The sequence below is a fragment of the Lycorma delicatula genome, chromosome 3 (assembly GCF_047948215.1).
Source record: "Lycorma delicatula isolate Av1 chromosome 3, ASM4794821v1, whole genome shotgun sequence".
Taxonomy (NCBI): Eukaryota; Metazoa; Arthropoda; class Insecta; order Hemiptera; family Fulgoridae; genus Lycorma; species Lycorma delicatula.
The window spans coordinates 186,004,218-186,031,890 of NC_134457.1; the positions used below are offsets into that span (position 1 = coordinate 186,004,218).

At 29.0% G+C, this 27,673-nt stretch overlaps 1 protein-coding gene across 2 annotated transcripts; it reads left to right on the top strand.

The window, feature by feature from the left end:
* Positions 1-436: 436 nt before the first annotated feature.
* LOC142322283 (dnaJ protein homolog 1) lies at positions 437-27,673 on the top strand. Of its 2 annotated transcripts, none has more exons than XM_075361192.1 (3): positions 437-640; positions 9,915-10,777; positions 24,751-27,673. In XM_075361192.1, exons 2-3 carry the CDS (start codon positions 9,920-9,922, stop codon positions 24,979-24,981), a joined length of 1,089 nt encoding a protein of 362 aa, XP_075217307.1. In that variant the 5' UTR covers positions 437-640; positions 9,915-9,919; the 3' UTR covers positions 24,982-27,673. The 2 variants fall into 2 exon arrangements, with proteins under 2 accessions (XP_075217307.1, XP_075217308.1); XM_075361193.1 differs by lacking the exon at positions 437-640 and adding an exon at positions 1,437-1,561.

Genomic DNA, 27,673 nt, shown 5'->3' on the forward strand with positions numbered 1-27,673 from the left:
CAAATAGCCAGTCAACCAAACGGCTGTATATTATGCCGAAAAGAAAAATCTTGGTGTTTAATCTATATGATATATCTCTAAGCCAGTAGAGTGTGCTGTCATATAATCCTAAAACTTTGCAATATCTGCGATAAAATAGCATTACCAAAGAAAATGCATATTTAAAAAAAAATGTAATTATAATGTTGAAATTGATTTGAAAGTATAGTGATAGCTAATTTTATCATTCTGATCAATATAAAATAGATTTAATGGATAGTTCTTTTTTTGTAATGTTAATTCAAAAATAAAAACTTTAATTTAAAATTCAGTAAATTTTTTGTAATACTTTAACAAAATAAATTTATTAATTATATATATATATATATATATATATGTGTGTGTGTGTGTGTTTTAGTTCAGGCTGTCTCCCACATCTAGATCTTTGCAGAATGTTCCAGAACGTGCTTACACGGTAAACCTTGAACATCGAGTTTCCATTGGTTATTGCTTGATTTCTGTGACTGTTGTCAAAGAATTTTTACGCGAGTGTAATAGTGATTATTTGTGTTGTGTTATTTTATTTTGAAGTGTTGGATTTTTTTTTTAAGAAGGAATATAATATTTTTTGCCGTTTTATTCTACTCAACTAAAAAACATCGTAAGTATCTTATTAACTCTGTCTTATTTTAAGTTAAGATACCCACACAGAAGTTTTCAATTCCATAGCCGTGCATTTGGACACTTCCTATATTTAGAAGTGGATTATTTATTACATACGTAGAGTTTAATACACGTCTAAGATGTCGAAAATTGCAATTTTAAATACATTTACTAATTTATTTGTTCCACATATTTAAATAGTTAGAACATAGATTAATGTTACATTTTTTGTAATCAATTAATATTTTACTTCATGAATACGTTCATTCCATCAGGCAGATAGAAAAGGAGATTAAAGATTTTCTTTTTCGTCTGGGTGCATCGTTTATTTTGAGTAATTTAAGAGTTGTGGATTATTAACGTGTTTCGTTTATGTAATTGAAACTTTGTACGAGTTAGTGACCACATCTTTTTAACATTCAAGTAATTTATAATTCTATAGAATTTTAAAAGTCTGTTTATAGATTTTAAAATAGAACATACCATAAACCACAGATATCTGAAATATTTTTATTTCAGTAACTGCCCAGCCCATCGTTATACCATAATAAACCCTTATATTTTTAGTTTAACTCTTGAATTATTGCCACAGTCCATATTGTTTGTTACCTTGTATCAGTTTTTCTTGTAAAATTTAGTTCTAAAAATAGATTTATTTATTGTTTATTATTGGTTTTGTTTTACAGTAGCATTTGCCAGTTGTTCTATGCCGGTTTAGTAATCAAATGTAGTTTAAAACTGTATTATATTGTCTTTAAAGTTGAATTTCAGATTGAAACATTTCAATTTGAAATTTTTCAGATTTCAAATAGTTGTTGAAACGTGAATTGGAAAGTGATAGTTGATTTAACATTGCTCAGGAGTGATAATATTACTTTATAGTATTATCATTCATAACCAAATTATACAGCCCTATCAAGTAAGTAAGAATTTTATTGAATAATAAACTTTAAATCCAACTTTTTTTATGCACCCCATAACAGTTTCTTATCGAACCAAATACCAGTTTCTTGCAGTTTAGTTTTTTAGAAAACTTAAAGGGTAAGCATAAAATTTTAACCTTTAGTAAATTTTCATCATTGTTTATTAAATTAAAAATTAAGCTATTGTAAATCTCAGATTTTCCTGATTGCAACATGAAATATAGAAATACTTAGTTTAAAAAATTTATTTCTTCTTAAGAGAAGTGTGATTTTTTACCCCATTTTATTGATAGAGGTATTTGGTGCAAAAGGAACAAAAAAAAAATTTGAATAATTTTGTTTCACTGGACATTGGCCATTCACAAAATGTTTGTGTCATTACCCAAATTGTTTGTGTCTCATTCCGTTAAAACTACTGTTTAAATAAAATATTTTACTTTCCTCTTTTATTTTTAATGTTTTGCATTGAAATTTTTCAATATCTACAAGTAATAATTTGTACCTATAAGTTGTGGATTAGAACCTCTTATTACTGTAAACATCCTATCGATTAGCATCCTAATAATTACTATGTAAAGTCAGCACAAATGTCACTGTCCAAAGCCATATTTTGTAAGAAAGCTCGTACAGATAATTGAAGTTGAATAGCATTGGGAACGTTTCACTATGGCATGGAGATAAAAATCTTTGATTTCATATAGAAAAAATTTGGTTTGTCAAGAACTATTAATCAAGAAACACATCATTGTATGATCTTTCACATTTTTTACCATGGTGGTTTATTTTTAGAGACAGATGTGAACCATTGCATCAGATTTGAGTTGACCTGCAACTACATAAATTTTATGTTTCCTTTGTAAATGAAAACGTTTTGCAAAATGTATTAGCTCTTGAGCATTTCTTTCTATCATATTTTTTTCACTCTTACCACCTTCATAGTTTCAAGGAATGTTGGGTTTGCAGCTACTGCTCATTAAGTAAAATTATGTAAATTGGTCAAGTTCAAGGTAGTTGCAATTGTTATTACTGTAGATAATATGTAATATCATTTACTTAGCTGGTTTGATTGAATTGCTCTTAACACATTTTCATGCTAATCTCTTAATATCAACAGGTTTAAATCAAATATCCTATAACTATAGTCAAACTGAATGAAACCGATAATTAGTTATAATAGAATGTATAGAAATACTGACTCTTTAGAAATTGGTATAAAATAGAAATGAATAGAAAAATCCTTCATATCCAATCAATTGGCTGAACAAAAAACAAAAATTTATTCCTGAATGTTTTATCTTCTACACTTCTTTCCAGTAATTCAAGAGATTAATGCACACTGGTGCATTAATATGTGACCTCTCACTCTAATTCTTATAAGAATTTCCTGTAGACTTCTTCTTTTTACTTAAATTTTTATCTGTTAATTTCAAACTATCAACCTGATTTTCAGTGCTCTTGCTAGATCACATTATAAGAGCCACTTTCACCTTTCTTGTTTTCATTTTATCATAGCTTTGTTTCCATTATTTCATACATTCCACAGTTTATACAAACATTAAATGTCTTTTTGATTTCTAATCTTCGTTTGATACTAGGAAGTTCATTTTTGCGCAAAGGCTGAATTTCCTTGTGCTAACTATGTTCCAGTATCTTTCTTCCATCATCTGTAGTGAGTACTTTTTACTACCGGGTTACAAAATTTATTAGTGCAGTATATAATTTTCACCTGTCTCAACCTTTTGTTAGTTAGGAATTTTAAAATTTAGATTAGTAAAAATGTCTAGTACTTAATGTCAGCATAAAATAAATTCTTTAATGATCATTCAGTTCTTAATTTTTATGAAAAATTCACCCATTTTATTAATGAAAAGAACATGATACAAGCGAGACATTTTCATTATTCAGTAATAATCTAATATTATATTTAAATATATAAATATATTAATAAATATATTTATTACATTTATAATGGTTTTCATGGATGCCAGTAACTATAAATAAAGATTTCTCTTAAATTAAAAAACCCCTCAGCAGTTGTCAGAAACAGTTATGTTTTAATTTTATATTAATGAAGATTCAGCAATATACTATTGTACATTTGTAAAGTATGGCTACTATTGATGAGCTGTGTTGTTTAATGAAAACTGTGACAGTGTTCTCAAAATCAAACGAACAGAAACATAAATTAAATTATTAACTTATAGAGTAATAAAACTGTAAAAATTAATCAATTAAATAAAATATAAGGAATTAAGAAAGCAATGGTTTAATGGAACACTGTATAAAAATCTTAGGTTATGGATGTAAATAAAGAACATATTGATAACATGCATTTATTAATACTGATATTTTTGTTAAGTGAATTGGTTATTGAATAAATTTCACCATAAAAAAAATAAAAGGTCATCAATCCACCATTCAGCTATGTAAAAAATCTAATCCATGAATAAATGAGTTCATCAGATTATTCTGGCAATTTTAGCATTACAGTGAGATCTCAGTAGATGTTGCAATGGCCAATATTTAATACACCATTTAACTTAACATAATACATTCTCCTTGTTTTACGCCTAATTATTTAAAAAAACTTCCCGTTAATGATTTCATAGCATTTAAGCTAAATGTTAGCCAATTTTCAATTTCATTTAAAAGAATTATACGATCAACAATTCTTACACCCATTATCTTTTCTTCTTATATATAGTTACTTTGCTCTCAGTTGTTTTATGGCCATTTTCTAATTATTTTGGAAAAGAAGTATAGTTGAATATGTCTTTATTTCATTCGTTCTATATTGGAGTTTGTCTTTCTAGTTCTAATCTTGTCGCAGCTACCTGATTGTTAAATTTATTACCTAAATAAAATCTTAAGCATTTTTTTAAAATTAAATTAAATAACTAGTTTCAAATTACTAAACTTTGTAAAGTTGTTCAATACTCAATTTTAAAAGTATCTAATTATATACTTCACATAAATAATTTTAAATCAGGTTCTATTAGATTTTTTGTTTATTTAATTAATTAATTTTTTTATGAAGGAGGAAGGAGCTGTAATAAAGTATTTATGAAAACTTTAAGTAAAATTATTATGTACTTATTTATTTGCAATAATTACATAAAATCAATGTTGCTAGCCATTTTTTTATTATTTGACAAATAAAATTATTAAAAATTGCCGTTTTCATTTGTCTGTTAAGCCACATACCAATGGCATTTACCTGCTGATTAAAGTTATCACAAAAATCCATTTTTTTAATAATTTGTGTTTATGTAAAAGTAGGCATACTGTTAGGTTCAATCCCTGGTACTAGACTCACTTATGGACATCTCATGACTCGGACCGATATACCTGTTTGTGTTTACTGCGACTGCCAACTGACAGTACATCACATATGTGTGTGACTGTGTGTATGTGGCATTGCGTCAGAAATTTAAATGTGGTGCTAACATCAGAAATATTTTAGGAAACAATACAATTATGTTATCCAATGTCACTATTTCTTATGGCCATGCATCTGTACTCAAATATTTGATGATTATTATTTTTATATTGTGTTTAAATTTCTCAAACATGGTACCGCTGATATGTTAAATAAATAAATTAACAAAAAATATAATTCACCTTACCAGCATGTTGATATGTTCTCTAGATCTTTCAGCTCACGTGGACGCCATCATCAGGAGTTAAAATTAATGATTAAAGTCAAAAGTTTAACCAATCCTACTAGTTATACCGGACTGCACAGTTATAACTGTTTTAAAATTTTTGACTTCAATCATTAATTTTAACTCCTGATGATAGCTTCCAAGTAAGCCGAAAGATCTAGAGAACATATCAACTTGCTGGTAAGGTGGATTATAATATTATTTGTTAATTTATTTATAATGTGTTACATGGATTTTTTCTGTTTGGTGTATGCAAGATAACTGTTTTGTTGTATTAGATTTGTAATATTGTTTTTATTGTGGTTTTATTTTGCTTTTAACAATAAGGGTTTTAAATCAATTAAATTTTTAAGTTAATTTTACTTGCTTACAATGATAATATTGTATCCGATTGCTGATAATGACGCTTTATTGTGCACTCAGGAAAAAATTCAGTTCCTAGTAAAGGTCTGGCATTTTTTATTTACTATTTCTCATTCAGCCTATCGTTGAATTCAGTGTATGCAAAGGATTTTCATGGTCTGATGAATACCATTAGTTTATGTAATTAAATCCTTATTTTTTATTGTTATTTTGTTGGCTTTCTAGGATTTTCTTGGATTCTGTTCTACAAATAGCAATATCCTACAATTTTGTTTTATTTTCTTTTTAATAAACCGTCATTCAGTTTTTTTGGTATTTATGGTTTTTATAAATTAAATTTTTAATTTTAGTATATTACATTGGATTTACAGTCTTTTCCCTATGTCAAATTTAGTATTTTATAACTGCTATAACAACTTTAGAAAATCAACAAAACATGCTTCCCTAAAATGTAAATAATGATTAAGTCGCCATCAAATCAGAGGGTTGCAAATTTGATATAATTTATCATTTCTAAATATTGAAATTTAAATAAATCAAAAAGATTGTTTTTTTACATTTAGAATAAATTTCGTGAAGGGTTTTATTTATTTTTTTTTCAAAGATTTATTTTGTTTTTAAACTGTTACTTTATTTAAATAATGTATATGTGAACAAATACTTCTGCCCATTTGAAAATCAGACTGTTAACAAAAATCACAAAGGAGGTAAAGCTGCACCCTGGTCCCTCTGCTTCAAAAGTTATATGTTCATGATGTGCGCTTTTTGTTTTTTAGGACTGAAAACTACCGCTTGTTAAAAAAATTCAAAAACCATACATTTAAACGTTTCATAGATTGAAATCATGTTTAAATATGTAGAATAAACATTCTTTTATGTCTGAAGTATAATTTACTTATGATTTTTACTATATTTCAACCCTTAGAAACTACCCCTTATGATGAAATTCAAAAAGAATTAGTTTTCAGCAGTTTTACATTTTTTAATGGGCATTTATAACGAATTAAAATCTCTTTACTATTTGTAATATTATTAATTTATTAAGGGTTTCAGCCCTTAAGATTTAAATCCACGTCCAATTCCAATTCTTGCAGAAAAGTCATTTGTTTCATTGCTGAATTTTTCTGAAAAAGCAAGACAAGCATTTTATTTTCATCATAACTTTGTTAGTTCTCATACTAATGACTTTTACTAAAGCTAATTTTTAAGGGTTTTTTAAATACTTTGAAAAATATTCTAAAGTTTTCCTCTAAAAATTTTCTGTTATTGAATGTTGAAAGGTTCGACTTCAGTTTTCAATGAACAAAAAGTTACCTTCAATGAGGCATAACTCGGTTCGTATTGCATCTACAGAAAAATATCTCTTTCTTATTTTATAAGCTTCATTTCTGCTAATAATAATTTTTTTTTTTTTTTGATAAAACGTACGGTTTTTGAGGTATTCATAAAAAATCGTTCAATGTTGGATGAAAAATCAACATTTTCAATCACAAATAACTGAAAAAGTATTGACTCAAAAAAATTTTTATAGAACATTTTTTGCTTAGAATTTATTCCTCCATCGATTTCTGCAGTTATTTTGAATGTAATAATTTCCACTCCGCAGAAGAGGTGTCATCCACTCCAAAGTAAAAGCACACATCGACACTATATAACTTTTGTTTCTTGAGCTACTCCCGAATTACTGTCCAAATTTCACTCAATCTGTTTTGTCCAAAAGAATTCCAAACATGAAACCATCAAACACTAGACTAAATGTTCAAATTAATTACTTCTTTCTTCACTGTTATAACTACATAAAATATTATAAAATAAACTTTGTTTTGAGCTTGAGTATATTAACAAATTATGTAACATTTATTTGTATAAATAATTGGTCTTTTTTTTGTTGTTATTGTCTTAAAAATATTTTAATGTAAATTATCCCATGAATGAATTTCCATTGCTTTGCCCGTTGTATTATTGATCAGTTGAGTTTAGTTACTGTTTATTCCGACCGGTGATCATGTTAGTTATTGATTTTCCTCATTTTAAACAATATAGTGCATAAAGATCTTTACACAAGTTGATTTTATTAAATCTGTAATGGAATAAACCAGTAAAGATTTTAAAATATAACCAATAACTTTGTGATCACATGGTAAATTAATTGTGTAATTAATAATTTGTAGTTAACATAGTTAATACTGTAGTTATTGTCTCATCCTGTGATTGCATTTGTGTATTTACTCATGTGAATGATGCTGTCACATTTAATGCAGAAAGTGATGGCAGATTTTGCAATGTTCTGTTGACAGTACATTAATACATTTTTTGAGGAGAACTTTAGTATTATTAAGGGCACTTTCAAACTTAGTTTTTGAGGGCCTGTATAAATTGTTTATAGGTTCATCTTTTTTGCATTTCTGTCAAGAAAAAGCAGTATTTGTCAGTTAATTGAGAGTAATAGAGCACTTGTGTTTGTTGTATCTTGTTCATGTAAAAACCTATTGCAATTTCATGTTGATCTTTTGACAACACAGATAGCGCTTCATAATTTTACCTGATAATTGAAACCATTTCTGCTTTATTTTTGCAATAACTTATTTATTGTTTTCTAAGTAAAGTAACTATTGCTCGATATTGCTTAAACAGCACGATGTTAATTGGAAATTATTGTTAATCAATCATTCTGGTTGATCATGATTAAATTAGCTGATAATTTTATTATTAGTGATAAGTAAATTAAACATTGGTTTTATTAATGCATCAATTTCATTTGCAACTACATCATAGTATAAACGGGTTGAAAAAATGTATTGTTCTCCTTAAGATGTTTTTTGAATTAATTTATGTGTAGTGGTATTTTCAATTGAAATTTATGATTACAGATTATTTTATGATACTAATTAATATTATTTCACAGATATAAACTGCATTAATGATTTAGATAAGTAAACATTATTTTTTATGTATGCAGTATTTATAAATATTTAATTTAGTGTACTTTGTCATCTACATCTGCTGCTGGTATTTTTTAGTTTTTTTTTGCCTCAAGTAGATATCTGATTTAAAATTTTCCTGCTAATTCGTATTATTTTCATTTTATCTTACTTGCCCACAATATTAGAAGTTATTCGATTATTTTCATTAAAATGTAATGCTTACAAACTAATTTTATTAGCATTGCTAACATGTTTGTTAAGCGATATTACATTACCACTAGCATGAAATATCATCGGATGAGTGGTTTAAATTTCCCAATTTATTCTACTCCCTTTTTTCAATAACTATATATATTTCATGTAAAAAAATTAAAAATAAATAATTTCTATAAATAAATTATTAATTAATTAGTTCAGTATTTTCTGTACCCGTAGTAAAAAAAAAATCTGATATGAATACCACGTGACTTGCTTGTACACATATATACATTTTTTGAAATGAAAGTACATAAAATTTTATTTCAGTAACTGAATGGGTAGAATACCCATAATAATAACTGAACTGGGTAGAATATTTTTTTTTAGTACTCTTATTGAATTATTTGTTGTAAACATTTTTTTACAATCGGAAGTTAATAATTATTAATAAATCAATATATTTAAATTATAAAAAGGAGATGAAGTCTGATTCGAACTGATGTCTTGTAAGATCCTTGTAAGATACCCTTGTAAGATCCAAATATTTCATTAATTAAAATTTATTTGGATATAACTCTGGAACCAAAGAAAATAAGTTTTACTTATGATGTATTGTTGAAAAGGCTCTCAATGAGGACTTATTACTGCTGTTAAGAAAAAGTCCAAAATTCAGATGTTTAGGCTTTTTTGAACACTTTTGATGTAGTCGATTGCTATCAAAAGTGGAGGTGCACAACTAGATGTTACAACTCTCCTAAATCCAAAATTTCAGCATCCTATGACTAATCATTTTTGAGTTATGTGAGATACATACATATGTACATACGTACATACAAATGTCACACTGAAACTAGTTGAAATTTGAACACCAAAATTTTTCACGTTTAGAATACTTACTTAAAAATGGCTGCAGTCCTTGTTTAAATACCTAATAAAACCATTTTTAACTTTGTGGCTTGTTAGCATCACATCCTATAAATATTGCTGAATTATTTTTTAATCTAATACGAAAAAGTCATCAGAGAATTAATTAATAAAAGTCAGTATGATGACTGACAGTATCTTCTTATTTTTGTGCAATTTCTTTGAATGTATTATTTTTTTGTTTTCCATCTTAGACAGTATATTTTTTCGATGTTATTTTTATGCTACTTTAATGGTTGTTAAGCTAATAAAATTAAATCAATTCTGTGTTTCAGTTGTTATGGGGAAAGATTACTACAAAATTCTTGGTATCTCTAAAGGAGCTTCTGATGATGATATCAAGAAAGCATACCGAAAGTTGGCCCTTAAATACCATCCTGATAAGAATAAGGCTCCTGGAGCTGAGGAAAAATTCAAAGAAGTAGCTGAAGCTTATGAAGTGTTAAGTGATAAGAAGAAACGTGATATTTATGACCAGTTTGGTGAAGAAGGTCTGAAGGGTAATATGGGCTCCCAAGGAGGAGGTGGTGGTCCAACCGGTGGCAATTTCACATACACATTCCATGGGGATCCACGGGCCACATTTGCTCAATTCTTTGGTACTTCAAGTCCATTTAATGCATTCTTTGGCTTTGATGGTGGCCCTGGTAGAAATGGAGGATTATTTGCCACTCATGATGAAGATATGGACATGGATCAAGATCCTTTTGGGCCTCTTGGCATGGGTAGTATGAACATGGGATTAGGAAGGGGTCCAGGTGGAGCATTTAGGTCACAGTCATTTAATATACATGGTAATTCACCCAACAGAGGTAAAGATAAAATGCAAGATTCACCAATAGAACATGACTTGTACGTATCTCTTGAAGATATACTTCGTGGATGTACAAAGAAAATGAAAATATCCAGAAAAGTTCTACAACCTGACGGTTCAACCAGAAAAGAAGATAAAGTATTAACTATCAATGTTAAACCTGGTTGGAAAGCAGGAACAAAGATTACTTTTCAGAAAGAAGGTGACCAGGGAAGAAACAAAATTCCAGCAGATATTGTTTTTATAATTAGGGATAAATCTCATCCACATTTCAGACGTGAAGGAAGTGACATTCGTTATACAGCAAAAATTTCATTAAAACAGGTATGTCTATCTTTATTGATTAATTTATTAATTTTTTTTTTATTTATATTTTTTCTTAAATTAATATTGTAATAACAGTGCAACAACCTCTGTGTTAATGAAGTTTCAGGTATTTTGTAAACCAAGTTCTAATTCTTTCATGGTATTACACAGATCACATCAGCTCATTGTTTCCACCAATTAGAGTTAAATTACTTTTGATTCAGCATTTCCTATACTTTTAAGATAATTTTCTTTTCTGAAAATAATATATTCAACTGTAATTCTTAATTTAGGTTATTTTTCTCAATTTGCTGTGAGTCCAGTTGATTTTAGAATTCACAGACTACAATTTTAAAACAGTCCTATTGATAGCAAATTACTTTGATAACAGTAATTCAAATCAAATTAAAACTAAATCACCTTCAATTATTTATGATGCTAGGTTACACTGTTGTGTAGAATTGTTGATCAACAAAGATGCTGATGACAAACCCAAACTAAGGTTGTAAACTGGATTGTAGTTAGTATCTGTTTATTGTGTTCTTTATTCAGATTTTTTTCAATATACAATAAAAAATCATTTAAAGAAAAACATTTAACTGTCACTTTGAAATGAAGCTTTTTAACAGGAAAAGGCTTTCACAGTTCCGTATGAATAAGGATAATCTTTAAATACAGTCGACCAAATTTTTTTTAAAAAAACTTGTTATTATTGACCATAAACAATTTTCATGTGTAAAATATACATTAGTTTCTATTGTCCAATGGTAAAAAATAATAGTTACTGTAATTCATGTATAATTAACAAGAATTTAATTAAATTAATCTGGCATTTTATCAAAATGAAATTGGTAAATGTAAATGTGAATTTTACATTTTGAGAACAAATCAAATTGATAAAGCTTAAACATTTTTTCCTGTTAATTTTTGGTTCATAAACATTCTTACTACTTAGAGTATCTCATTTGAAGTGTTAATTGAGAGTCAAGCTGATTTTAATTAAAAGGATGTAAAATTTGTTATTGTTTGAGTTTTACAGCTTTTAAGTTATACATTCCAATTTTAATTTGTCAGATTCTGTAGTGTTTTAGATGTAAAAAAAAACTTGGCAAGTTAGAGAACTGTTATTTGGCTTATTCTTTTACATTTTTTGCCAATTCTTTTTTTTTCAACCATACATTTATAACTAATAAACTAACCAACAGTCTTTAAGTACACTGTCTATAATATTTTTGTTTCTGCTGTTAAATGCTGCTGGAATTTCTCTGTTTATTAAGAATGGAAATGGTATTGCTGTGATTATTTTTTAATTGGAGCCTAATTAAATAAAGTGTTGTCAGACAATAATTGGTGCATTTATATTGACTGAACTTTATTGCAAACAATTAACCCTCTATTGAATGCCAGTTTACATCTTTTCTTTGAAAGGATATATAATTTTCATTTTAAACCAAAGAAAAGTTTTTAATGCTAATGTAGATTTTCAGTTCAGACTAGTATTAATATGTTATGAAAGTTATTCTTAAATTTTTATTTTGCATTGTAAAAATAACAAAAACAGGATAGTTCTGTAAAACAAATAAATGTTGTATATGCAAGTATTTTTTCCATCCAATGAAGAACAAAATCATTTCATGCTTCATTGATTGCGATTGTGAAAATACATTAGAGCTAATTGTGCTATAACTGCAGGTAACAAATTAATAATGAAATCATATTTAATACACCATTTATTAAATTAGATTTATTCATTCTTGAAACTCCAAAGTACTGGTTCAAATAAGTTGGCAGAAGAATTTAACAAAATTATAAATACAATGTGATTATCTGTGTAGGTTTGAGCTTTTGAAATAAATGTTAGATTAAAAAATAAAATTTGATAATTTAACCATTAAATTATGACAAAATATAGATGAATGGATGGGCCAGTTTGGTACAGAAATCCTTTGCAGTGCTTTTACAATTTCATTGTTCTTTCTTATCTCCTGTATCTTTTATTTGTTAACTATAAATAAACGTGTTTTAAAATCATTGTAATATGTAACATTTTAATATTTACTTACATTATCATTTTTGAACATTAATACAGAAACGCTATCTTCTTTTCTTATGTTTGATTTTTTTTAAACAAGAAAATTAGGTTAGATTATACTGAATGAAAATAGAATTTAAGAAATTACTTTTACTGTTGTAATTTTGTTTGAAAGTGAGTGGTGTTCTTGAATGACCGAAACAGTAGTACGTAATATAAATGTTTATTACGATGAAGAAAAAAAACAATATGGAAAATAGTCAACAATATAGTTTATTTTCATTTATGTCTAATTTCATTTTACATTTTAAATTTCCTAAAAATAGATTATTCTTAATGAAAAATCAAATGTGTTAAATTTATGGAACAAAATATTTGAAATTTCAAAATAAACCTTTTATGAAGAATATTTTTATTTAGAAATGTTGTAATGCATTATATTAATAATATCATGATATTTTATGAGAATGAGATAAAAATACTTAGTTAAAGTCAACATTTTGCAAACTTAATTTGTTTAATGTATTAGCTACAAGTATTAAAAGATAGCTTTGAATTTTGGCAGATACTTTTCAAAAACGTTTATGAATAGAATGATTTTTTTTATAAATGAGGATCTCTGAACTCACACTACCAAAACAAACTAATTTTGAAACAGAAATCTACCTCACAAATCTAACCATATGCACTGGTTTGGAACCGTTTACCTAACTGAAAACTGAGTTACCATCGGCAAGATAAATCATCTGTGCTAATATATATCACATGGTACTGAATGCTACTGTAAAATCATGACTTGTGAAGTGGTTTTTTTTATTTGTGCAAGAGTATTTCTTTTCTGTCCATATTTTTTCCCAAAATATACTTCAATTATTCTAAAATGTACTTCTTAGAAAGAAAAAATAAGAAAGATGAATTTAAGACTTTCAATCTTGCACCAACCTCTTTCAGACCTTTATCAAAAAATATCATCCAGCTATCAATGCATCCATGTGCTTTCCAAATCGTAGAGTAATCAACCCTTTCACCTTGTAAAAACATGACAGTTATTCAATTTCTAATCCACACTGAAGGGGAAATGATAAAATATCTTCCACCTGAACTGTTGATGTTAGAAAATACCTAAATCTTATTCAGCATTTTGCTCTAAACATGTAACAACAATATTGTAGTTCTAGGTTCTATCTGTCAAATCTTGGACAATGATAATGAAGTTTTAGACTGGATGTTTCTATTCTTGCTTCATGTTTGTTTTATACGAAAAATTTGATATTGTTGCATATATGTTTTCTACTGGAAGAGTTTATTTAAGGTGTTTCATTTTGTTTTAATTTTTATGGTTCTGTGTTAGCTTTTCATTCTATATTCGAGAAGGGAACCTTTACACCCCTCTTGGACTTTGTTAAATTTTATTTATTATTAGTTATATTTTAGATTTTAGCTGTCTCCTCCTCTATGAATCATGAGACCTTGCCGTTGGTGAGGGGGCTTGAGTGCTCAGGGATACAGAGCAGCTGGAACGAAGGTGCAACCATATCTGAGAGGTATCTGTTGAGAGCCAGACTAAGGAATGATTCCTGAAGAGGGCAGCAGCTCTTTCAGTAGTTGTTAGGGGCGTGAGTCAGTGACATAAACGGCCATATCAACATCACTCAGTCCTCTGAGTACTGCGCAGCTGAAAGCAATGGAAAACTACAGCTGTCTTTTTTCCAAGAAAATGTGGCTCTCTGCATTTTTACATAGCAATAATGGAGGCGCCTTCTTGGTAAAATATTCCGGAGGTAAAATAGTACCCTGTTCGGATCTCCGGGTGGGGACTACTAAGGAAGGGGTCACCAGAAAAGTAAAAAATAACATTCTACGAGTCAGAGCGTGGAATGTTAGAAGCTTAAAAAAGATTGGTAGGGTAGAAAATTTAAAAAGGCGAAATGGATAGGGTAAATGTGGATATAGTAGGAATTAGTGAGGTCCGGTGGGGAGAGGAAGGCGACTTTTGGTCAGGTGATTTTAGAGTAATTAACTCAGCGTCAAATAATGGGCAGGGAGTAGGTTTCGTGATGAACAAGAAGATAGGGAGGAGAGTGGAGTATTTCAAGACGCATAGCGATAGAATCATTGTAATAAGGATAAAATGAAAACCTAAACCTACAACGATTGTTAACATCTATATGTCTACAAGCGCCCATGATGATGATGAGGTAGAGTGTGTATACGAAGAGATTGATGAAGCAATTAAACATGTAAAAGGAGATGAAAATTTAATAATAGTTGGAGATTGGAATGCAAGCATTGGAAAAGGCAAGGAAGGAAATATAGTGGGTGAATACGGGCTGGGCAAAAGGAATGAAAGAGGGGACCGACTTATAGAGTTTTGCACGAAGTATAATTTAGTAATTGCCAACTCCCAATTTAAAAATCATAATAGAAGAATATACACTTGGAAAAAGCCAGGCGATACTGCAAGGTATCAGATAGATTATATCATGGTTAAGCAAAGATTTAGGAATCAATTCGTTGACTGCAAAACTTACCTTGGAGCAGACATTGATAGCGACCATAATTTGGTGATAATGAAATGTAAATTGGGATTTAAAAACCTGAAGAAAAGGTGTCAGATGAATCGGTGGAATTTAGAGAAGCTTGATGAAGAGGAGGTAAAGAAGATTTTTGAGGAGGACATCGCAAGAGGTCTGAGTAAAAAGATAAGGTAGAAAATGTAGAAGAAGAATGGAAGAATGTTAAAAAGGAAATTCTTAAATCAGCGGAAGCAAACTTAGGCGGAATAAAGAGAACTGGTTGAAAACCTTGGGTTTCAGACGATATATTGCAGCTGATGGATGAACGTAGAAAATATAAGAATGCTAGTGATGAAGAAAGTAAAAGGAACTATCGACAATTAAGAAATGCTATAAACAGGAAGTGCAAACTGGCTAAAGAAGAGTGGATTAAAGAAAAGTGTTCAGAAGTGGAAAGAGAAATGAACATTGGTAAAATAGACAGAGCATACAGGAAAGTTAAGGAAAATTTTGGGGTACATAAATTAAAATCTAATAATGTATTAAACAAAGATGGTACACCAATATATAATACGAAAGGTAAAGTCGATGGATGGGTGGAATATATTGAAGAGTTATATGGAGGAAATGAATTAGAAAATGGTGTTATAGAGGAAGAAGAGGAAGTTGAGGAGGATGAAATGGGAGAAACAATACTGAGATCTGAATTTAAGAGAGCATTAAAAGATTTAAATGGCAGACAGGCTCCTGGAATAGACTGAATACCTGTAGAATTACTTCGTAGTGCAGGTGAGGAAGCGATTGATAGATTATACAAACTGGTGTGTAATATTTATGAAAAGGGGGAATTTCCATCAGACTTCAAAAAAAGTGTTATAGTCATGATACCAAAGAAAGCAGGGGCAGATAAATATGAAGAATACAGAACAATTAGTTTAACTAGCCATGCATCAAAAATCTTAACTAGAATTCTATACAGAAGAATTGAGAGGAGAGTGGAAGAAGTGTTAGGAGAAGACCAATTTGGTTTCAGGAAAAGTATAGGGAGAAGGGAAGCAATTTTAGGGCTCAGATTAATAGTAGAAGGAAGATTAAAGAAAAACAAACCAACATACTTGGCGTTTATAGACCTAGAAAAGGCATTCGATAACGTAGACTGGAATAAAATGTTCAGCATTTAAAAAAAATTAGGTTCAAATACAGAGATAGAAGAACAATTGTTAACATGTACAGGAACCAAACAGCAACAGTAATAATTGAAGAACATAAGAAAGAAGCCGTAATAAGAAAGGGAGTCCGGCAACGATGTTCCCTATCTCCGTTACTTTTTAATCTTTACATGGAACTAGCAATTAATGATGTTAAAGTACAATTTAGATTCGGAGTAACAGTACAAGGTGAAAAGATAAAGATGCTACGATTTGCTGATGATATAGTAATTCTACCCGAGAGTAAAAAGGATTTAGAAGAAACAATGAACGGCATAGATGAAGTCCTACGCAAGAACTATCGCATGAAAATAAACAAGAACAAAAAAATGTAATGAAATGTAGTAGAAATAACAAAGATTGACCACTGAATGTGAAAATAGGAGGAGAAAAGATTATGGAGTTAGAAGAGTTTTGTTATTTAGGAAGTAGAATTACTAAAGATGGACAAAGCAGGAGCGATATAAAATGCCGAATAGCACAAGCGAAACGAGCCTTCAGTAAGAAATATAATTTGTTTACATAAAAAATTAATTTAAATCTCAGGAAAAGATTTTTGAAAGTATATGTTTGGAGTGTCGCTCTATATGGAAGTGAAACTTGGACGATCGGAGTATCTGAAAAGAAAAGATTAGAAGCTTTTGAAATGTGGTGCTATAGGAAAATTTTAAAAATCAGATGGGTGGATAAAGTGACAAATGAAGAGGTATTGCGGCAAATAGATGAAGAAAGAAGCATTTGGAAAAATATAGTTAAAAGAAGAGACAGACTTATAGGCCACATACTAAGTCATCCTGGGATAGTCGCTTTAATATTGGAAGGAGAGGTAGAAGGAAAATATTGTGTAGGCAGGCCACGTTTGGTATATGTAAAACAAATTGTTAGGGATGTAGGATGTAGAGGGTATACTTAAATGAAACGACTAGCACTAGATAGAGAATCTTGGAGAGCTGCATCAAACCAGTCAAATGACTGAAGACAAAAAAAAAGCTGTGATATTAATTAAGTTTTTTTTTGTTTTAATTTTTAGACTAGTTTTAGTTTCTTTTATTTTTTTTATATAAAACCAATTTATTCTGGGCAATAATAAAATAAAAGCGTTTTTTGGCCTCAAAAAAAAAAAGTTTCAGGTTCTATGAATTTTGTCTGAGAAATTTCTTTGCAGTTCCATAACATTATACAACATTACACAGTTTTTTCTTTTAATTGTGCATTTAATTTTTTTTGCTTGTTAACTGAACAAATGTACATTTGCTGTTTGAACTGCTCCTTTGTTCTTTACATTGACAAATTTGAGTCACGTCTTGTACCTATCTTCATTTTTGTCAAGATGCTTTAACCGAGCTCTGCTCTGTTTCCACTAAGACTATGGCTGGGTAGCTTATTCATCACCATGGACCAGCCCACTGAAGATGCTTGATGCAGTCCATCATTTGTTCATCTGTCCTGCCACAGGCATGTTTTGTTCAAGCCCTGTGGTAAATCTGCTGGTGAACAGTGGTGAGCCATCTCTTTGAAGTAGGCGGAAGCAGATTATATGCTCCTATGTGGCTTAGATTACAGCACAACCAACTCATCCAACCTTTGATGCGGTATTCTCCAGCCAGCATGTTAAATTGATACCAGGAACTGCTGAAATCTATTGCTCCGCTAGGCACCACAGCTCAGAGTGCCTTTTCTTAGCTCTAGATATACAATTGCCTCCAGTACTTACTGTTACTCCAAGTTATTACCCAATTTGGTGGCCTTCTTTCATTAATTACTGCTTTGATCTATGTCGGTATAATAAAAAGAACACAAATCTGGTTTTTCTGCAGAAAAAATTTTATAAATAGCTTGATTCTGGATGCTACAATTTGTACAGATGGCTCTAAAAATGGTAATTTTGTTGGGTGTGCTTTTGTGGTTGACAGTAAACAATACATGTTTGGCTTCCCCAGCATTTTTGTTGCAGAGCTTTTTGCTATTAATAAGGTATAATTAGCCCAACATTTCGGCATGTACTTGTTTGCTTGGATTCCATGAGAACCTTACAGGCGATTAGTGACATACTCCAGACACTCTGTTGTATGTGGAATTCAGTCTGCCATTTTGCAAATGATGAGATGTAACAGTAGTGAGCTTCTGCTGGATCCTCAGTCATATAGAAATTTCAGGCAACAAGCGCGCAATTAGTACTGTAAAAGAGGCTTGTTCACAGCCTACTTTTACCAGTTGTGTTGCATCTAACGATCTTTTCTGTTTCCTGAAGAGGGTAGTTCATGATGACTGGCAAAGTGAATGGGATGCTACCATGAACAATAAATTTCACCCAATTAAGAATACTATATCACCGTGGAGTTCCTCATGTAGAAATAACTGTTAAGAGGAGGTTATTATCTGCCATTTACAAACAGGACGCAGTAGGCTCACTCATGTATATCTGATGGTGCAGACAGATGCACCCCTTTTTGCTTGCTGCGACTGCCAACAATGCACTGCATCCTTTTGGATTGTGGCATTACATCGCAAGTTTAACCTAGGGGCTAACATATGACCAATTTTAGGGGATAATGAATTGAAGTTATCTTACGTTTTTACGATTTCTTAGGGCCATTTATGTTCAAAAATTTTAATTGTTGTGTTTAAGCTATTAATGCCATTTGCTGTAAAGCAGGTTGTAATTTTATTGTCTTAATCGGATATATGGTAGGGGAATTACGTCGGGAGGACAGGCTTTATAAGCCTAGCCTTCCGCGGTCGGCCCATAAAATGGGTTCGATAACGCTGGTTCAACAACGGATTGGAATGCAATTAAATCCGTCTTAAATTCACTATAATAAGAATATACAAAAATTGAAAAATTAGATCCGAGATTAAAAATAACCTTTTTAAAAAAAAACAAGCCCGATTAGAAAGATCCAGCAGCAAGGGACTCTGTCCAGGCTCTGCGATTAAGTAGGGAGTAATAGACTCCTGCCAACTTTGCATTCCATTCCGGATATATGGCATGATGTAACTGTGTTTTTATTTCGATTATAGCATACATTACAGGTTTTTCATTTTAAGATGTATTTTAATTGTGAACTGTTAACATTTAGTTTTAAAAAAAAATACATAATTTTTGGGTAATGATAACGCCTAAGCCTTTTTTGTCCAGAAAAACAAAAAAAAATTTTTTTTGCCAAGAATCTCTTTGTATTCCATATCTCCCTTGTTATACCATTTAATCAATTTCTAGGCCATGGACAGTGTTTGGTTTTTATACCAATCAGTCTTTACTAATTTTGTTACCCAGTTCGCAGTTCTTATGAAAGCAAGCCTATCTGTTAATAATGTTATAAATATTTTAAACTTTCTCCAATAAATAAAAAAATTTTGGTATAAACTTATTCAGAAATTAAAAATTGCACAAGTCAATCTTTAATATATTTATTTTACTTTTACTAAAATATGTGTATGTCAAACCTTTTATTGTAAACAAAATGATACTTGCTTTTGAATATCAGTTTACAATTAATCCAGTTTTTGTAGGAAATTGATGACCGGATTTCATCACCTCTTAATTAAATTAATCTGAACAAGCTTGAATTTTCTTCACTTTCAGTGATAAATAATTGCTAATTAAACTTAATGTAAATAGACTAACTTGTGAAACATTATTTACATTACAAAATGGTAGTTTTTTAATGTAATTAATATAGTTTTCGTAATTTTACATGAAAACGCCCTATACAATGATTTGAATGTAGATTGTTTAATGAAATGGCCCATATTGGCAGTAGTACACTGTAGTAGCTAACAGTTTAACATTTGTCTCACTATAATAATTTTATCAAACATGGCCCATTGGTATGATTATACAATAAATAATTAAAATATAAAACGTTCACTTACCAACAATTTTTAATGTATCCTAGCACTTTCGGAATCAAATTCCATCTTCAGGAACTTAATTTTTTTACTAAAACTTTGTCATCATGAGTAGAATTGTTATGTAAATTGTATAAATGTGGTTGTCGTGTGTTAAAATTGCGTCGACTTTACGTCCTTTCATAATGAATGTCTCCACCATTATATTTAAGTTCTTGAAGATGGAATTCATTTCTGAAAGTGCTAGGATGCATTCAAAGATTATTGGTAAGTGGGTTTTATATTTTAATTATTTATTTCTCACCCTTTCAAAAATTTCTGGTATAGCTGTACCAGAGTGTAGATTCCTGGTATATCTTTGTAAGAAAAACCTTCAATTTTCTGCAACACTGAGCACTTACGTGCCGTAAATATACACTAGGTGTTCCCAAAGGTTAAATATCTATTGGGTTTAGATAAGTGATTTTGTTGACCAAACTAATTGGTCCTGTATAACCAACCCACCTCTCAAGGAAGTAATAATCCAAGTACTGATGGATATTGATACTGAAGCAAGGTGGTATACCATCATGCATGAACCACATATTATGTTTATTTGCCATAGTTTCATCCAAACAAGGTAGAAAGTAATGTGTAGTAATTAAGGTCCAAGTAAGGTGTAGTAATTGCCCCATTCAGTTGTGCTGACAGGAAAACGTGGATCAATTAATAAATCTGCAATGATTGAAGCAATACTGGAAATGACCCTGTAACCATGACTGCATAATGACATGAGAATTATTTTGTACCCAATGATGGATATTGTAAAAATTCATGATTCCACTTCAGGGTTTTTCCTTCATTAAAGTTGCATCATGATTTATAAAATCAACATAGTTATCAATTCACAGCTTAAGTCAGTTCAATCCTTTGGATTTGAAGATAGTACCATGTCTGATGATTCACAAGAACAAAAAATTGCAAAGCATCAAATCACATGAACACAGTAGCTATTCAGTCGTTAATCGTTATTAATCTTAAGGTCACAGTTTTTCTTTTTTTGTGATCCCACATCAAACGTGAGCCCCACATACTTGAACTCCTCCATAATTATGCAAGATTTTCATCAAACAATACACAATTATGATGGCTTACTACTAGGCCATTCATATTTGAATCATACTTCTTCAGACAATAATTTCTGAGCTTGAGAAATGAGAATTTACTTCACAATAAATTCTTCCTAAAATTCCACACTTACATCAGAATCAACTTCAAGAAGAAATCTTTGCTGGGAATTTCAGTTACTTTTTTACTTGCTATGCTTCTTAAACTTAACAGACTAATGGAAGTCTGCCTAGTTAATGTTTGAGGGCCCTTACAAATGTCTCCACAGCAAATTGTTTGTTTGCTCAAGTGTTAAGTTTTCACAGATGTTTTTTGATAGTGGATATTTGAAAATTTTACACAAAATTCATGATGAATAGCAGCAGTATCATTATTTTTATATTATTATCCTCAATACACGTTCAAAAACATTTGATGAACACTAATTATATTAGCTGATACCTGCCAACTATATAGCTAAAATTTCCAACTTACTAAAGAATTTAAATTTGCATATAAGAGAAAATAACTTTAAATTTACTATGTATCATTTATTTTATGATTTTTCCCATTTTCTCTTGTATCAGTTTCATTAAATGATATATTATTAAAAATAAACATTATTATAAGCACTAAAACTCTTATCCATAAAGCATTTTTTATATGTTTACTGTTGAATTGCTTGATTTATCATTTGCCTACATTCACTTATTCTGTAATAAATATTAATGTTAATTGCTAAGCATTTTATTTTAACTTCCTTTAGTATCTTTCTAAATTTACCATGCTAACCTCCTTATCTTAACGCCTTTATTGAACATTAAAGTAAAATATGTATGTATAATGTCTGTAGTTATCTATTTCCTTCTTTTTTTTTTAATAAAACCTTTAAATAATGAAATGAAAATTCTAAACCAACAAAAAAAGAATGAATTTACTTTTAATGAATACTAACAAAAACTATATTTCATCATAAAATATACATAAAACAAAATATTTATCACACATCATTGGGAATGTTAACATAAATTGTAAATATAAAAATCATGAGCAAATCTGCCCAAAAATGTTACTGATTGATGGTCTGTTGAAAAATATCTAGTATATTAAAAAAATTGGGTTGAAAACCTATTTCCAGTCCATGTGGTTCTACTGGATGGATCGAGCTGATTTTTTTCTTTTATTCTGTTCGAAGTGACCCAGAAATATGTCATAGAGAAGCATCATCAGACCCCAAACTTGAGTCTGAAAATTCCTCAAAAAATCCTCATTTATTATTTAATTGAGGAGCATTCCAAGGTTATTACTCACAGAAAAATCACTTAAAGGTCTGATGATGCTTGATCACATATTTGCAGGCCATTCCAAACAGAATAGAAAAAATTAGCCCATCCAGTAGAATGTCTGGACAGACTGGAAACAGGTTTTAAGCAAGCATTTTATTTTAACTGCGATAAAAGAATAAAACATGGGAGTTAGGAGGTTGAGAATTTTTATAAGTGAAATAAATTTTTAGCCAATTTTTTGAAATGTATTACATTACTTTAAAAATAACGCTGCAGACCAACAAGGAACCACTAATATCATATAGAAATAATATAATGCATCGCCCCACTTGGTAAAAATAATTTGAAATAGAAATTATGTACATTCATTTCCATTATATTATTACATCCTTTGTTGTCATAATATGTATAACAAACATGTTGCCTATGTGGATGATTGATCCATACGTATAAAGAGTGATTTAAAGAGCGTATAAAGAGTGACAATAAAATGCAACAAAAATTTAATATAAAATAGTTGACAAACAAAAAATTTTAAAATATCTCAACTCCATTCAAGAAATCTATTTTCATTTTGTATAACATCTTATTCTGATAAATTGCAAGACTTCTCTTTGTGTTAAACATCCAGAAGCTACGTACTTAATTATTTTTATTTAATTTCTGATATTGATTTGTTATACCTTTATGTATATTAATGGGCATTTTATTATCCCATGATTAATTGTATTTATTATTTCTTTCTGTTCTGTAACGTACATGTCATAAGTCAGCTATATAAGCAATACTAGCTGGAGGGAGCGTGCCATAGGCACACATCCACAGCTAGACTTGGCAGTCAGCATCTCTGAATTGGATTATTAGGTTTCCAAAATTGATTACGTCTTTTGTAAAATGTTTTTTTTTTTTTCGTTTGAATGATGAAAATTGATCAAGGAAAAACTAAAAAATATCGGCAAATCTTCCCAATTAAATTTGGTTTAGATCGATTTAGGCATCTTTTAAACATTGCATACTCTCAAAATTTTCATCAAGATCCATAATATCCATATGCAAATTCACTCAACTTAGGAGAGTTGGAAGCTTAAATATAAATTAAATTAATTTATTTGTTATTTATATATTATATTCAATTTACAAAATAAATATCATAATACAACACTAACCTTCCTTGACACAATAACATAAGAGAAGTTGGCTTCAAAATCAATAAATCGCTAAGGAGGATATATAGGATTCAAAATTCTTCTAATTTTGACCATTATTGTTTACCATTTGATTTGACCCACGTGTTTTGCCCACATGTATGTTTAATTGTAACTACAAGGCCAAAAATAAATCATATATATGATTCTAAATGGGTAATCGATAGTATTTTCAGTACAGATTTATTTGTATCAAAAATAGTTGTGTTGTAAGATCTGCTATGATATTTAATGAATGAATTACAGTAGTAAAATTTATTAATTTATTTTATAATTATTATTACTTGTTTGTTTATAAACATTAAGAAAAATCTTGTTAATTTTTTGACGGGCAGTATTTTTGATTATGTAAGCACGTTCTCAGCTAAGGGGGGGGGGGGTCGCACACAGCACAGACACACACCCAAATGCCCTTTAGTTGTTTTTTTCAAAAGTTAATTATCAAAGTCTTATTAATAAAGAAATTGTTTATTTATCTGATCAAGCTGAGGAAATCTATTTTCTACTTTGCCTTCAATATACTTGTATAGTTATTGAGTCGTGTATAAGGTTTTTTTTGTACTAAGAAGTGTTGTGTATGGAAAGAAGCTGTTTATGCCAATTCCTAAATTCATAAGGGGTCTTTTAATCAAAAAAATTGTGCATTTTTAATAGTTTCATAAAACATTAAACTGGGAAGTAATAAAGTTTTATTAATTGAGTTTTTAATGTCAGTGTTAATGGTAAAAAGTAATATATATAACCAAGGAAGACAAAATTCTGTTTATTAGATAAATTTTGCTAATCTTTTTTTTCTCTTTTTCCAGGCTCTGTGTGGTACAGTGCTAGAGGTACCTACACTTACTGGATCTAAATTAACTCTGGATTTGACCAATGAAATAGTAAAACCGACTACAGTAAAACGTATTCAAGGACATGGCTTACCATTCCCTAAGGAACCAAGTCGCAAAGGAGATCTATTAGCATCATTTGATATCAAATTCCCCGAGTCATTGTCATCTAGCACAAAAGACATCTTATACGACACATTACCGTAGTAATGAAAGTTTATGATGTAATAAAATTTTTGTTACTGTCACACCATCAATTTTCACCATCATCATCATCATATTGTCATTGTCATCTTATTCATTCACATATCATACTTCATCCAGCATTTGTTAAAAAAAATAAAATAAATAAAAAATAAATTGTTCATCAGACTGGTATAAAATTTCTATTGCTATAAGTATAACGTTACAAGTAGTGTGTAATATTTAATGTTATATCAGTACAGATAAAATTAATAAATGAATAATGCATAAAATTAAATATCTATGTTTGTGTCTAAGAAATATTTTATGAAGATAATAATTACATTTAACAGTATAATAAAATAACAATGCAACGCTTAATAATGTAAATTTTAAGTTATTTTTATTTTGTGCTGTTAACAAATTATCGGTAATAACTGTATGTGAAGTGGTAGGGATAATGAAGTATTCACTGTGAATCTGTTTTTCCCCACTGATGTTTTCTCTGTGTGAATAGATGTTACTATTGTATAGTATTGCCTATCAATACAAGTAGTTGAAGTTTAAATGTGTCTTGACATTAAAAAACCTTTCTATGTTAATTTTTTCTTTATATCTTATACTTTTTTTAAGTAGTGCTCTAATTTCCATTGTTGCTCTTGCACACTCAGCTGAACTAGTACAAAATATCCGGTCTCATTATAGCCTATTTTCATATTATATAATGTCTTATTCTGTTAAATCGCAAGACTCCTCTTTAATTGTGTTAAATATCCAGAAGCTAAATAGTTAATTATTTTTAGTTAATTTCTGATATTATTGATTTGTTATACCTTTCTGTATATTAATGGACATTTTATATCGCATGATTAATTGTATTTATTATTTCTTTTTGATCTGTAATGTACATGTTATAAGTCAGCTATATAATCATATTAATAATCTGTTGTGATGTAATTAATGTGAAAAATATAAATTATAATTTTTTTTATTTTGTGTGGTTTTTTGGTTGATTTGAGTTTAAGCTTGATTATTTGAGAACACAATTTATTGTGCTTCTAAGACTTTTATCAACATTGCTCATTTAACAAATATTTATTGCTTTTTTATAAAGAATAATTTATTTAGCTTAATAAAATGTTACAATTATTAAGATATGTTATTATTTCTTTATTGTAATTAAATATATTTGTTTATATCAAAAGATTATATGTTTTTTATTCTTTAAAATAAATAATAAAGTAGATTTCTTTGTGTTATGTATATGCCTTCTAACAGTTTTGTATAAATTTTCTTTAAAGAGTATCCATTTCATAATGCCTAATAGTAAGACTGAATTTTAATGTTTATATTATCCCACTTAAATGTAATTAAATTTTTATTTAATATATTTCTTATATACTGTCAATGCTTTAAATTCTTTCTTATGTTCCAGTTAGGTCAGTCTTTATGAATCATAATTCCATTTACTTAAACATCATTTTAATTTAATAAGATTATTTCTAATTTAAACCCTTCAAATTATTTCAGACATAATTTCTATAACTGAGGAGCTTTAGGTTATTACACTATGTATTCATGTACTTAGTACATTTTAGGAAATACACTTTCTCTTCTTGTAATTAATTTTACAAAGAATCAGATTGTTGACAGACAGTTAACAGATATGATTATTTAATCATGTAACTTGCACTCTATAAACACTCATTTATCTGATTTGATGGTTCCTGTTATAATTTTGATTGCATAGAATTGAAAATTCATTTACTGTTATTACTATAAATTAAATACTAAACAGATTTAAATGTAATAATACAACTTTCTATTTTATTATTATTATTATTATTACAATCAAAGAATAATTAATACAAAAAATGTTTGAATCCTTTGCAGTGTGAAAATTTAATGTCTTTTTTATTATTTATATCTGAATAAAAAATTATTAATTTTTATCTGCATTTATTTATGGTTTGTTAAAGTAAAACAAGAAATAAAATTTTTCATAAGATTTTAACATATGCTTCTTATCCAACTGTTTTGCTGTCTCTTAGTCATAAAAACTCAAAATGTGGAAATTTAGTGCCAAATGCAGATTTTTTTGGTTTAAATATTTATACTACCTTAATGCAGGTTTAAGCCCAGTTAAGCCTGGTAGTTTGTATTGTCCAGTTGCAGTTGTCATTCTTATGATAGTGGTGTCTGTTCACTATCAGTAATGAAATGACACCAATAGTGTATGGATTTAAATCCAGTAAATACACCTTTAATGCTAACCTTTCACTAAATTTGTGAATTTTGGTTTAGTATCCGATTTTTTTTTAGTAAACCAGAATATCACAATTTTGATAAATGAGTTTGTGCATATTAAAAAAATTAGATTCTGATAAATATGACATTACTAATTTAATTGTACCATCCTAACTTATTTTATTTCTTTTTTCAATTAATTTTTTTTAATCTCCTAAACTTGGGTAAACTGTTATTTATTTTTTGCATAATTCTGGTGTATGGGCTTTTATTGAACATGTGTTATAATTTTTATTTATAGTTGTATTATACATATTGAATTCTATTTTTAAATATCTTAGGTAAATAATTCATTAATAAATATATTATATACATAATACTTGTACATATTGTTAATGTTATACATTGTATTTTATAATAAATTATAAAGTGATCATTTGTAAAAATAAATTCCTAGTGCTAAACTTGA

Bases quoted from the DNA above. Each gene is read 5' to 3' on its own strand.
- LOC142322283 (XM_075361192.1), top strand. From the start codon at position 9,920: ATGGGGAAAGATTACTACAAAATTCTTGGTATCTCTAAAGGAGCTTCT. The intron at 10,778-24,750 runs GTATGTCTATCT...CTCTTTTTCCAG, and splicing joins CAAAAATTTCATTAAAACAG to GCTCTGTGTGGTACAGTGCT.